General features: G+C 44.8%; 1 protein-coding gene across 1 annotated transcript in view; it reads left to right on the forward strand.

Annotated features, from left to right (window-relative positions):
* LOC139061384 (ATP-binding cassette sub-family C member 2-like) overlaps positions 1-14,110 on the forward strand; it is a 485,203-nt gene that overhangs the window by 164,693 nt on the left and 306,400 nt on the right. Inside the window, exons 11-12 of the mRNA XM_070541366.1 lie at positions 1,766-1,969; positions 3,705-3,851. Coding sequence (XP_070397467.1) covers positions 1,766-1,969; positions 3,705-3,851 — 351 coding nt within the window. The remainder of the gene's footprint in view (positions 1-1,765; positions 1,970-3,704; positions 3,852-14,110) is intronic.

The following is a 14,110-nucleotide window of genomic DNA, read 5'->3' on the forward strand; positions in this document are numbered from 1 at the left end:
TACTCACAGGAAACTCGATGCAAAGAGGTTGTCCACGGTAACCTCATCCGTAACTCACGTAACGCGGAAGATACGGATAGAGTTCACACCTGTGGCGATGCCAAATTTCTACTTTCATCTTCCTTTTCTCGCGGTGCGTGCTGTGCATTGTCACACGTCGCAACGGCCGAAACAGACACCACTCTCCTAGCGTAATATTCTGCACTCGTCGCGATTCCGAGAGCAAGCTGGAAAGAAATGGCTAGAAGCTGCCACATGAGCACGACAGCATGCGCATGCACACCTCCATGTCTCGACCCCGGGCACTTGCTTCGTCAGAGAGTGCAACTGTGCTGTTTGGCACCTGCTCAGATATCGCACAATGTTTTGTCTCTGCCTGTACATCACTGGTATGCAGTGAAACAGTGGGTGTACTAATGCTAATAGACTAGGCAATCTCGCTTACGTGAGGATGGCAGTGAACATTTGTTTGGAAGGAGCGTCAAAGTTGAGCGTCGTCGCCATAGTTGTAGTGCCCTAATAAACTTATCGGAGCCATTTGCGTCGTTTAAAAACGCAATACTTAAGACAGGTAGTGACTGCCGATCGGGATCATGAGACTGAAATAATCAGAAGAATGGACTGGGGTGCATTTGGCAGGCATTTTCAGATCATGAACAGCAGGTTACCATTATCCCTCAAGAGAAAAGTTTTTAACAGCTGTGTCTTACCAGTACTCACGTACGGTGCAGAAACCTGGAGGCCTACGAAAAGGGTTCTGCTTAAATTGAGGACGACGCAACGAGCTATGGAAAGAAGAATGATAGGTGTAACTTTAAGGGATAACAAAAGAGCAGATTGGGTGAGGGAACACATTCGAGTTAATGATATCTTAGTTGAAATCAAGAAAAAGAAATGGGCATGGGGAGGACACGTAATGAGGAGGGAAGATAACCGATCGTCATTAAGAGTTACGGAATGGATTCCAAGGAAAGGGAAGCGTAGCAGAGGGCGGCAGAAAGTTAGGTGGGCGGATGAGATTAAGAAGTTTGCAGGGGCAACATGGCCACAATTAGTACAGGACCAGCGTAGTTGGAGGAGTATGGGAGAGGCCTTTGCCCTGCAGTGGGCGTAACCAGGCTGATGATGATCATGATGAAAAATGCAATACAACGCACTCAATAAATTGACGCTTTCTTCCTCGTTCTTATGGCGCCAAGCTGGTCGGCGCGATGGCTTTCACCATGGAGGAAAGAAATAAGAGGAGGGAGCATACCGCTCCGCGATTGAAGGCGGAATCTGTTGGGCCAGTGGTGGCCCCTCACCCGATCGCTCGCCAAAGTGCGCGGTTGGTGTTAGTGTTCCCGCTCTGCAGGCAGAGCAACGGCAGGGTAGCTGAACAAGCGCGTACTGATTAAAAACTACTCGCATAGCTACTGGGAACCAAACGTCGCAGCAAATCTCGATTCTTGCTTCGTGATTTCAAAGCAAGAGGTCATTTGTTGGGCCACCACTGTGGCTTCACGGCGTGTTCATTTGCCAAGGCTGGCTGCATGACGTAATGCTCCCTCCTATATTTTTCTTCCTCCATGGGCTTCACGGGGTATGACGTGGCACCGGGCTCGACTTTTACAAAGGTCTGCAATTTAAGTAAGTCGGGAAAAATGCACTCTAGGCTGTGAGAAGTTGACTGGCATAAAACAGGTGCAATACTTTGGGCGGGCTGATTTTCCTAATGCCGATAAAATGCCTCTTACAATGTTCTTCGCTCTTTTCCCTTTTGCAGCGGCGCAGCATGAAACTTCGTGACGACCGGCTGAAGTGCATGCTCGACCTGCTCAGTTCCATACGAACCGTGAAGATGTATGCGTGGGAACAAAGTCACCTTGACTCCCTTAAACGCCTGAGGGAAAGAGAGTTGAGGCACGTTCTCAAAGTCAACGTGATCAATGGAACTGTGGACGCTATCTACAGTGCGCTGAGTTCTTTGGTGAGACAATTCTGTAGCGGTGTAGCCTGTAGTTTATCAATTTCCGTCAGATCGAGCACGACATGGCGCGGAGGAACGGGGACCGTAGTGTCCTACAGCAAATATACATGTTTGAACGCAGCTAAACAGCAGAGAAAAACACTCATAATATATGTAAGCCGCAAATGCGTCCTTCCTTAAGCCACTCCTGGCTAAATTAAAAGCCCGGCGCGGAAGCGAGCGCTTTAGAAAACCTGGGGACTTCGCTGGTTCACCAAGTCACTGGAACACGCAACTCACGGCTTGGATGTATAGCCAATCCGGTTTCGAGTGGGCACTGAATGCTCTGCACCTGATTAAAAGCAAATATCGCACATACTGCTGCTTCTGAAAACGGTCACTGCTTTCCTGCCAATCAGCGATTTTAATAATCATCAAGGACTCACTGCTTTTTCAGTCTCACTGCTGCCGTCGTCCACGGCTTCCGTGCTCTATGTTGACAGACAAGGGCCAATCAAGCTAATTAAAGATTCTGCATGTGTTTATGCACACAAGGTGCTGTAACTGGATCATATTTTGTTCGAGACGGCCTGAAGTGAATAGAGATTCAAATAATATTCGCCGGTATTGGCCCCCAGCGCGTAGGCATCGCTTAAGTACTTGCGCGCACCAGATCTTTTCACTGTGCCTTCGAGAGCATAGCGCGTCTGCATTTTAGAAATAAAGATGGTTAGCGACGTTAATGCAAGTAGCAATATTTCGTAAAACGTGTGTGCAGTTAGTGATGATTTGACTTATATTGTTACGGCGTCATGATGACTGAAATCAATGGGCATCCCGGCTGGTCAGGAAGTAGATTCATATTCGAAACACAATAAACAGAACGCCAACCAAAATAGTTTTGTTAAAGAGGTTGGCTGTTCAGCTTCCACACAGCGTAAGCCTCGTTCATTTAATTTCGTTCCATTTTATTTCATTCAAGACCCCATGAGGGGGGTATTACATAAGGGGTGGAATCAACAAAAGGAATCATGAATAACACTGCCGCATGTGTTTATATACGGAAAGTAAATTTACATTTTCCACAATTTATGATGCACAGCTGATGTCAACGATATGCTGGGGAAAGCCGTTCCAATCTTTAACGGCATGCGGAAAGAAGGAACAAAAAAAGTAACAGTTTCGACACCTGGTCGAAAATCTTGAAGGGCAGGCCTGGTGCGGTGAGAAATTCACGATGCTGGCATGATGTGAGGTGCACGATTGAGTGAGGAGTACTACAACTTGTGGTACAGCAATACAGTGGCTATGTGACAGAGCTGAAACACTGACGCTTATGAGGTTAACTGGATGCGGATTCCGTATGGCGGATGCATACTCCAGTTTAGGCCGAACGAGTGCCTTGTAAGCAGGCAATTTCACTAGATGTGGGGCGAGTAGAAGATGACATTTAAGAAATCCCAATGTTTTGTTGGCTGATGACATCACGTTACTTACATGTGGAGCCAATGTTAAGTCATCTGATAATGTGATGCGCAAGTATTTGAAAGACGATATCAATTTTACGGACTCACAGGAGACTTTGTACTGAAAAGCGTGAATCTTGCGTTGACGGTAATGGAAATATTCACTGAGCAAAATGTAGTGAAGAAGCCTAATGGACTAAAATTGAACTGGAACTCAAGTAGGGTTAACGTGTATGGTGAACAGCATATTTTACAATGGTCGGTAAGAAAGAGTCTCTTGTTTTTCGCAGTTGATAATCATAATGTACGGGTCACTGGCTCTTCTGGACCCGACTCGGCTGTTGACCGCTTCCGAGGCATTCTCTTGTATCTACCTCCTATCACTCATCGAAGGTTTCTGTGCTACATTGACGATCGCCATGAGGACAATAAATGCGGTGAGTGTTGCCATTACAGTTGTCTTTATGTGGCAATACTAGTGAAAGCCTCCGCTGATTGGATCAGTTTGCCCACTCCGCCATTTCTTGAAACACTGCAACCTTTCCCGGCACTAAAGCTTTTAATTCGCAATCCTCTCGATGTCATGCATTTTTACCACTACGCTAACTTTGTGAGACCCTCCCGGGAAATATACACACAAACCTATACTTTACTGCAGGGTATGTCATGTGATATAAATATGAAATGTCATTCGATAACTGCGTTTGTATGAACAAGTATCTCTGAGCTACCATAAACACACATTCTGTTGGTAGCTGTTTATACCTACCGCTGCACAGAAGTCAACACTGAACTACGCTGATTCCGCAGATTGGAGCATGATATAGGGTGGGCCGATCCCGCAGATAAGCTAATCCGTGTCTGCGTGTATCATGTTGGCAGTATGCTGGGGGTTTCTGCATTTTGCTGATTTTCTAGGAACATAACGTGCGAAGGTTGGCAAAGCTGACAGCTAATCACATATTGCTTCAGCTGCTCCCGTCCTAATCTCCTATTAGTAAAATCTCGCCACATAATCCTCGTAGGCCTTCTGCTGCTCTTCTCACCTGAAGAAGCAACGTAGCAGTTGGGCGAAAACGCGAATGTCCCAGATGGGAAAAATTCAAAGTGCGTAAAGTCAGTATTTTCTGGAATGTCTTTGGACGTTTGCGTGCGTTTCGTTCTGACATCTCTTCTTCGCTTAACTTTTGAAATACAAAGACGGCAGCTGAAAGCATATTTAGCGCCAGTAAAAAAGGACGGAAGGGAGACGACAACGCAATGCGCTAACTTCAGTAACTTTATTTTCAGGAAATACACCAATATAACCTACGCACAGTGGCGCCATCTTATTCAAATCTTACCCATCCAAAAAAGCCGTCTCCTTATCTAAAAAGTCGGTTGAAGGGGCACTAACACACGTGTCTCTATTCCACCAGATAGCCCGAGCCTCAATAATCTCTCGCACGTCTTTATCTCTGTGCTTCGCAAGAACCCGGCAGGATCCATACACCAGCGCACAGCCGCATTCTTGACAATGCGTTGACAGATGACCGTATTGCTTATTTTTCACAGTTTGGCAATGTTCCCGTAATCGGTCACTAAGACATCTCTCTGTCTGTCCGATGTATTTTTCCCACAGGACAGCGGAAGCTCATATACAACAGCTTCTACGCATCCCACTGGCGCTTTTCGATGATTCGTAGAGCAACCGGCAGCTGGCTTACGGTACGGGTCCGTTAATCGACATATTTTTGCCAGCTTTTCTGGTGCGGAAAAGATCACTTTTGTGTCCACCCGGCTAGCCATTTTCTTAAGTTTATGTGCCGTTCTATGCAGGTAGGGAACTACTGCTACCTTCCTTCTACGTTCCGTCCCTTGATTTGCCATGTCCCGAATTGTGCTATCTGACGTGCACCTCTGTAGCAGCCCCTCGACGACCAAAACTTGCACTGATTCCGGGAACCCTGCTGCTGATAACCTTCCGGATTGATCCATAAGCCTCGTACAGATCTTATGGTGGCAAGACTTCATTAGAGCATTTCCAAAGAATAAGTTGGCAATGCTTCTGTTGACGAGCTTCGAGTGGGCTGGCCTATACGATAACAGGGGCTTATTGGCTCTAGGTTTATACTCCAAACGTGTGCCGTTCCATGAACTCGAGCTAAATATCTAGGAAACGCAGCGCGTTATTGGTGGGCTCTTCAATCGTCACAGTAAGTGGGCTAAGGCGTGCAGAGAAAACTTCGTAAAGCTTGCCTACTGTAAAATGTGCGTCTGGTTCAAAAAGGACGAGATAGTCGTCAACGTATCTGACAACTTTAACCACCCTGTGCTCCGACAAGGTACCGGTCAGGTTTCTGTCATGGCGAGCTAGAAAAATGTCACTTAGTATGGGCGCCAAACATGAACCGATGCAAACCCCTTGCTTTTGAATGAATATGTTGTCATTCCATGCTGCATATTTAGAGTGAAGGTAGCAACTAAGCATATCTAAAAAGCCCTGAACGGACAAACCGGCTGAATTTTGGAACAAAACCACGCTATACTCGTCTATTCACTCGTCTACACAAGTTATTAGTTTCTTTCGAGGCAAGGAGCAGTACAAGTCCTTTATGTCAAAGGAGCAAGCTGATAAGCTATTGTCACAACTTTCAGGAAATCTACGATTTCTGCAAAGCTCCTAACCAAAAATGGGTCGTCAGTATTAAGAATTCGGAGCTTATCTTGCAAGAAAAGAGCGAACTTTTTCTGCCATGACCCTGTTTCTGAAATTATTACCCTTAATGGGTAATCGGGTTTGTGCGTTTTCGCACTAAACATAATTTGAAGGCAACCAGACTTCGCGTTGTCAATTTCACGAACCAACTGACTAAGGTCCGCCTTCTTACAAAGACGTTTTGCTTCTAGCGTGATTTTTCTGAGAGATACATTACTACACTGGTCGAACACAGAGGCAATCGCATAGCAGGCTTTCGTATTGAAATCGCCTTCCTTGAGGACAACACAGCCACCTTCGTTGTCCGCTGGCAAAACACACAGACAGTTCTGCCTCAAAAACGAAGTTGCGCGCTTAACCGGTACACGTGAGACCATCGGTTTGTTGCGCGAAACCACATCGACCCCTTCAGAGATACATCGCAAATACTTCGCAGAGATAATTCGCAGAGATACTTCACAAATCGAAAAGGAAGCGTTGGCTTTGACCTGGGCAGCAGAACACTTCGACGAATTTCTTAGAGGCCTCACGTTTTTATTTGCGACAGACCACAAGCCCCTCCTTCCGCTACTGGGTCGCGATCCTCTCGATTCTCTTCCACCAAGAATCCCAAGGTTCAGAATGCGTCTTATGCGGTACTCGTTCACGCTCGCACACGTCCCGGGTAAAACTATCGCTACAGCGGACACTCTTTCTCGAGCCAGAGTGATAAACACAGGACCGCAGGTCTATCGGGGAATAGTCTGAAGCTGACGTCTCGGCTCACGTGGAAGGAATCGTCCGATATGCGCTCTCGGATGACGTGCTCGACTGCATACGCTCAGAGCAGGCAACGGACCCCGAGTGCGCATCGTTGCTCGGAGCTTGCATGCAAGGTTGGCCCGCAAAGGAGCGGCTGCCGCAAGTTCTCAAATCATCCTGGGCGCATCGTGGCAACATCACGGTTTGCAAGCAGTTGCTTCTAAAGGACGCCAGGCTAGTAATCCCAAGATCTCTGCGGAAAGAAATGCTTCAGAGAATCCACGAAGGGCATCAAGGTATTGCCCACTGCTGCGCAAATACCGAGGAATCAGTCTGGTGGCCAGGAATTAGCCAGGAAATTGAAACCGTAGCCAACTGCCAAACTTGTGCTGCAGTGCGCACCCAATTTTCCGAACCAAAGATCCCATCTGAAACAACTCAGCTTCCATCAGAGAAAATCGGAATTGATTTATTTGAGATGAAAGGAGTTGTCTATCTTGTTGTTGTCGACTACCATTCCAGGTATCCTGAGATGGCCCTACTGGATCAAGGGACATCGTCACAGATGGTCATCCAGCATCTGCAAAGCATCTTCGCCAGGCACGGAATGCCGAAAACGGTAAAATCAGACAATGGACCACAGTTAATCTCTATTGCTTTCCTTGATTTTCCAAGAAAATATGGCTTCAAGCATGTCACAACGAGCCCTCGTTACCCGCAAGCTAAAGGGGAAGCTGAGCGCATGGTAGGGACTCTCAAAAGACTACTGAAGAAAGTACCGGACCTACACATTGCCTTGCTGAATTACAGAAACATACCGGGCCCAACCACCTATAGTCAAGCGCAACTGCTAATGAGCCGCCGCTTACGCTCACGAGTGCCATGCATGCCATCCGCGTTAAAACCGCGAGTGGCAACCGTTTCTTGGAAAAAGCAGGACGTAAAATACAGACAGAAACAAAAGATGTATTTTGAGAAACGTCATGCTGCGAGACCTCTTCCCAGTTTATCCGCAGGCAACCAAGTATGGCTGCAAGACAGATTCGGCGAGGGCACAGTCCTTTGTCCTTCCTGAACACCAAGATCCTAGTGGGTCCAGACTGCACGGGGGACCTTACGCAGAAACGCGCACCATCTGTTGCTGGTCCCAAACGGAACAGAAACCAGTCCCGTCCCGGCCAAACAGCCTCAACAAAGCAGCCTGCCAACGGACATGACGGACAACGCGGACATCGTGGCTAAGCAATCATGGGACACCCAAGAGACCCTTCCGCTGAACGAAACTTCCACATCAGAGCGAAGAAAGAGGCGATATGGGTGCGTCGTACGAGCGGCGAAAAGACTGGGCATTAATGAGTGATTTGCAAAGTGCTTTCCTTCCTTGGTAGGCACACAGTGCTTGTAGAACGGGGAAGATGTGACGTCATCCCTATACCCCCTGTGTGTGCCTGAGCCACAGACACGCACTGAGATAAGCGCTGTGCTTTCATTTCCTTTAACCAGTTCTCACACAAGTCATGTAACCATTCTAGCTGTATATATTTAACGACTGTACATTAAAAAGGATTCATTCTTAGTCAAGGGACGAAGAGCGTGTGTCTGACTGTCTGACAGGTATATAAGAAGTCGATGAATGAGTTAGCAGTAAGAGGAAAAATAGATCAATTCTGGATCAAGCTATAGAACAGGTGTTCGGCTTTAACTAAGGAAGAGGGCCTTAGTGCTGAAGATATGAGCGACAATTTTATGGCCATCATTAAGCAGTGTGCGATAGAAGTCGGAAGTAACTCCGTTACACAGGATGTCAGTAAGCGATCGCAAGAGACAAAAGATCTGATCAAGAAACGCCAATGTATGAAGTTCTCAAACCCTACAGCTAGAATAGAACTGGCAGAACTTTCCAAGGTAATCAACAAGCGTAAGACAGCTGACATACGGAAGTATACCATGGTTAGTATTGAACATGCTCTCGGCAACGGAGGAAGCCTAAAAGCAGTGAAGAAGAAACTAGGAATAGGCAAGAATGAAATGTATGCGTTAAGAGACAGAGCCGGCAATATCATTACTAATATGGTTGAGATAGTTCAAGTAGCTGACGAGTTCTATAGAGATTTGTACACTACCAGTGGCACCCACGACGATAATGGAAGAAAGAATAGTTTAGAGGAATTTGAAATGCCACAGGTAACGCCGGAAGAAGTAAAGAAAGCCTTGGGAGCTATGCAAAGGGGAAAGACAGCTGTGGAGGATCAGGTAACAGCAGATTTGTGGAGGGATGATGGACAGATCGTTCTAGAAAAATTCGCCACCCCCTATACGCAATGCCTCATGACTTCGGGCGTACCGGAATCTTGGAAGAACGTTAACATAATCCTAATCCATAAGAAAGGGGACACCAAACACTTAAAATTATAGACCGATCAGCTTACTGTCCGTTGCCTACAAAGTATTTACTAAGGCAATCGCAAATAGAATCAGGAACACCTTAGACTTCTGTTAACCAAAGGACCAGGCAGGATTTCGTAACGGCTATTCGACAATAGACCATATTCACACTGTCAATCAGATGATAGTGAAATGTGCGGAATATAACCAACCCTTATGTATAGCTTTCATTGATTACGAGAAAGCGTTTAAGTCGAAGCCTCAGCAGTCATGGAGGCTTTACGGAATCAGGGCGAAGACGAGCCGCATATAAATATACTGAAAGATAATTATAGCGGCTCCACAGCCACATTAGACATCCATAAAGAAAGCAACAACATCCCAATAAAGAAAGGCGTCAGGCAGGGAGATACGATCTCTCCAATGGTATTCTCAGCGTGTTTACAGGAGGTATTCAGAGACCTGAATTGGGAAGAATTTGGGATAAGTGTTGATGGAGAATACCTTAGTAACTTGCGATTCGCTGATCATATTGTCTTGCTTAGTAACTCAGGGGACCAATTGCAATGCATGCTCACTGACCGGGAGAGGCAAGGCAGAAGGGTGGGTCTAAAAATTAATCTGCAGAAAACTAAAGTAATGTTTACCAGTCTCGGAAGAGAACAGCAGCTTACGATAGGTAGCATGGCACTGGAAGTATTAAGGGAATACATCTACTTAGGACAGGTAGTGACCGCAGATCCGGATCATGAGACTGAAGTAATCTGAGGAATGAGAATGGGCTGGGGTGCCTTTGGCAGGCATTCTCAGATCATGGACAGCAGACTGCCATTATCCCTCAAGAGAAAAGTGTACAAGAGCCTAGTCTAACCAGTACTCACGTACGGGGAAGAAACCTGGAGCCTTACGAAAAGGGATCTACTTAAATTGAGGACGACGCAACGAGCTATGGAAACAAGAATGATAGGTGTAATGCTGAGCGATAAGAAAAAGCAGATTGGGCGAGGCAACAAACGCGAGTTAATAACATCTTAATTGAAATCAAGAAAAAGAAATGGGCAATGGCAGGACATGTAATGAGAAGGGAAGTTAACCGATGGTCATTAAGGGTTGCAAACTGGCTTCCAAGGGAAGGGAAGCTTAGCAGGGGACGGCAGAAAATTAGGTGGGCGGATGAGATTAAGAAGTTTGCAGGGACAACATGGCCACAATTAGTACATGACCGGGGTAGTTGGAGAAGTATGGGAGAGGCCTTTGCCCTGCAGTGGGCGTAACCAGGCTGGTAATGATGATGAGTGTGATTCCTTTTTTTAAACGTCACTGCAGATAAATATGCACGAACGAAGGTCGAAGCATCAACTTGCCTACCTCGCAATTCATTTGGCCAGGTCGAATAATGTCCCACTAACCCTACGCGTAAAGCTTCCTACAGTGTTCTCTTTCACCACTGGCCCACTCTCTTTCTCGCGCCTATGAATCACGCTCTCCTACGTTTCTATCACATCTACTCTCTTAAAAAATGTACAACGGACGGACGGACGGACGGACGGACGGACGGACGGACGGACGGACGGACGGATGGACGGATGGACGGACGGATGGACGGATGGATGGATGGATGGACGGACGGATGGACGGATGGACGGATGGACGGATGGATGGATGGATGGATGGATGGATGGATGGATGGATGGACGGATGGATGGACGGACGGACGGACGGACGGACGGACGGATGTTGTGAGCATCCCCTTTGGAACGGGGCCCTGGGTTGCGCCTCCAAGCTCTTGCTATTATTCTGCCTAATCCTGCTTTGGTTAAAAAGAGAGAAAGATACGGAAAAAAACCACAATGAATTTACCTAATCAAATTTTCTGATGGCCTATTGTGAACGTTGTTTTAGTACGCCTCCGTTTTTGTCGCTTTCCTACTTTTATTCCACCAATCTTCCAGTTGCCTCTTACTGATCTCTATTGCGGACATGTTTACTTTCCCCCTGGTCTCGCTGAACCCAAGGACTTCAAGGAGGTCTTTGGTGTCTATATACGTTGAAACATGTTAGTAACATATTTATGCGCCAACCGTATGCTGCTTCAAGAAACTTCAACGAGAAGGGCATAAATTGGAGAACCTTGAAGAGCGAGTCAGCACTCGTGTGTATCTTACTGCGTGTACATTGGTGCAGTTTCCCAACGTATTTTACGTGACCTCTCTCTCTAAATAAATGAAAAGAATCTTCGGTCTGGTCAAAGCCACGTTCCCGACGAATAGAACCCTCACCTCTTTGTTCTTGTCTACAATTCACACTCTAGTTATTACAATCGCTGGGCCAAGACTGAAGTAAGCATAGGCACAGTGGGGGCCTCGATCGTCACACTAATACAAAAACGTCTAGATGCTCTGCAACCAATCATTTAATTTTTTTCATTTTTTCATTTATTTGGGCAACACAAATGCAAGGTTTGCCGCAAGGCAAGGCAAAAGGAGGGCGTTAACCTCCTGACTAAGACCTTTACCTCGCTGGAGCAGCAGAAGCAGCAGTCTACTGATAAAACAAATTACAACTAATAAGAGACAAAACTTCAAAACTATATACAGCAAAATTTTAAACACACTGAAAAGTATCAACCGTTTGCCAAATAGAAAGTAACTGCATAAATACAGCACAGCAGAAATATCAACATTCTGGTATTAACAAAAGTTATACATTCAGAATATAACATTATTAACATTACTAATGACATTAAACATAGAAACTTTATTAACATTCGTTAAACACACTGTGATCAGAAAAGATAATTTTTGGTATTGCATGTTTAAATTTTTGATTTGTTCTAGAATTTATAGCTTCGTCAACAATGTTAGGGCACGTATTACATAAACACATGGTTTCATGTTAGATCGTTTGCGTGCCGTATTTTGTCCTTGGTTCCTTTATTACTATATGTGTGACGTAGGTTGTATCCTGTGTCTCTACTCAGGTAACAAGTTGAAAATAGTTCCATGTTGCTGGAGATCTCTTTAAATAGCCATACGCAGAACTTTGTTTTGTAAGAGTCTCTAATATTACGAATGTTGTAGCGCATCATTAGTACAGAAGATCCTATCTGTTGTTTCGAGAAGTTCAGCAACCGAACAGCTCACCGTTGCAGTACAGTCAATTTTTCTATATCTGTTTTATTACCGTTTCTCCATACTAAGAGGCAGTAGCTAAGATGCGAGTGCACAAGCGAAAAGTACAATTGTATGAGAAGCCTGATAGGCACAAAGCAACGGATCCGTTGTAGCAAGCCAACAGTTCATGCAACCTTAGTGCGTACCTTATTTATGTGCTCTGTCCAGCTAAGGTTTTTGTGAAATGTAACACCCAGAAACGAATGGCTTGAGACATGTTCAAGTTTCGATCCAGAATGAAAAAGTTTTAGGTCGTAATCCGTTTGCTCATTCTTGGAATAAAAATCTGCAAATTTCTTTTTTTTGCATTTATGTCAAGTTTATTTAGATACAGCCACTCGCTAAGTTCTTTAAACCTATTGGTTGCGGTAACTTCTCGTTTGTGAGAGTCTGCTCCGGAAAAAAAGGCATTAGTGTCATCAGCGTACAGTATGATTTCCTCTGTCAAACGTTAGTCAGGACATTTATGTAAATAATAAATAACAACGGCCCTAAAATGGAGCCTTGTGGTACCCCATATTTAATCATGCTCTTTTCAAAACTTTACCTTTTCAAGGAAGTATACTGAAATCTAGATTCAAGGTAGCTATGCATAAGTTCTAATGCTATGCCTCTAATGCCTTATACTTGGAGTTTATATAGTAATATGTTATGTTTTATGCTATCAAAAGCCTTGCGAATGTCTAGGAATATACCAATGGTAAAGTGTTTTTCTTCGATGTTATTTATAGTTGTATCGCGGACTCTTAAAAATGCCATTTCAGTTGATTTATTCTTCTGAAAACCATAGTGCTTATCCGAGATAATGCCTTTATCCAGAAAAAAAAAAGCTATTTAGACGCTTATATGTAATGCGTTCAGCCTCTTTGGAAAATACCGGCAATACCGAAATCGGTCTATAATAACTCAAGTCATTGTGTTTTCCACCCGTTAAGATTACAGCGACACGAGCTATATTCATGTTCTTAGGAAAAATTCCACTGGATAATATACTGTTACAAATGTGTACCACGGGGCCACAGATTATGCGAGCAGCTGCTTTAATAGGCTGGGCTTTAATGTCATCCTCGCCAGCAGCTGATTTGTTACTCAAGGAATTGAATTAGGAACAGAAAAAATCTCAGTTTCTGACGTAGGCGTAAGAAATATAGTCTCGTTGACGCGATGTTTTATGTAAGTTAGTATATTACGTTCAGTGCAAAAAGCAGATGTAGAAGTTGAAGCACCGGCATAACAAAACAATTATTAAATAAATTAGCTGCATCGTTACCACTGTACGTGTCTCCATTTACAACAATTTCGTGTGGCGCATTCGGTGAAGATGACCCTATTAGTTCGCGGTATATGTTTCACGTTTTATGACCATGGCTCATAGAGGCTTCAAATTGATGCGCGTAATGTTGCAATTTAGGTTTCTAGAGATCACTGCTCAGCTTGTTTCTAACTTGTTCAAACTCTTTAAGCATGTCAGGGTCGCGAGTCCTTGAGAAGTTATTGAAAAATTTGTCTTTGTGTTGAATGCGCTTGTATAGTTGTTGATTTACCCATTCCTTTCTAGCTTTTTTATGCTTGACGACAGGGACACAAGGAAATGCTACATTGTATACTTGCTTAACTTTGGACACAAATGCAGCGTATGATGCTGTAGGATTTTTTTCAGCACATACGTAAGAGAAATTTACACTGGAAAGTAAAATTT

Source organism: Dermacentor albipictus, chromosome 6 (assembly GCF_038994185.2).
Source record: "Dermacentor albipictus isolate Rhodes 1998 colony chromosome 6, USDA_Dalb.pri_finalv2, whole genome shotgun sequence".
In the NCBI taxonomy this organism is placed as follows: domain Eukaryota; kingdom Metazoa; phylum Arthropoda; class Arachnida; order Ixodida; family Ixodidae; genus Dermacentor; species Dermacentor albipictus.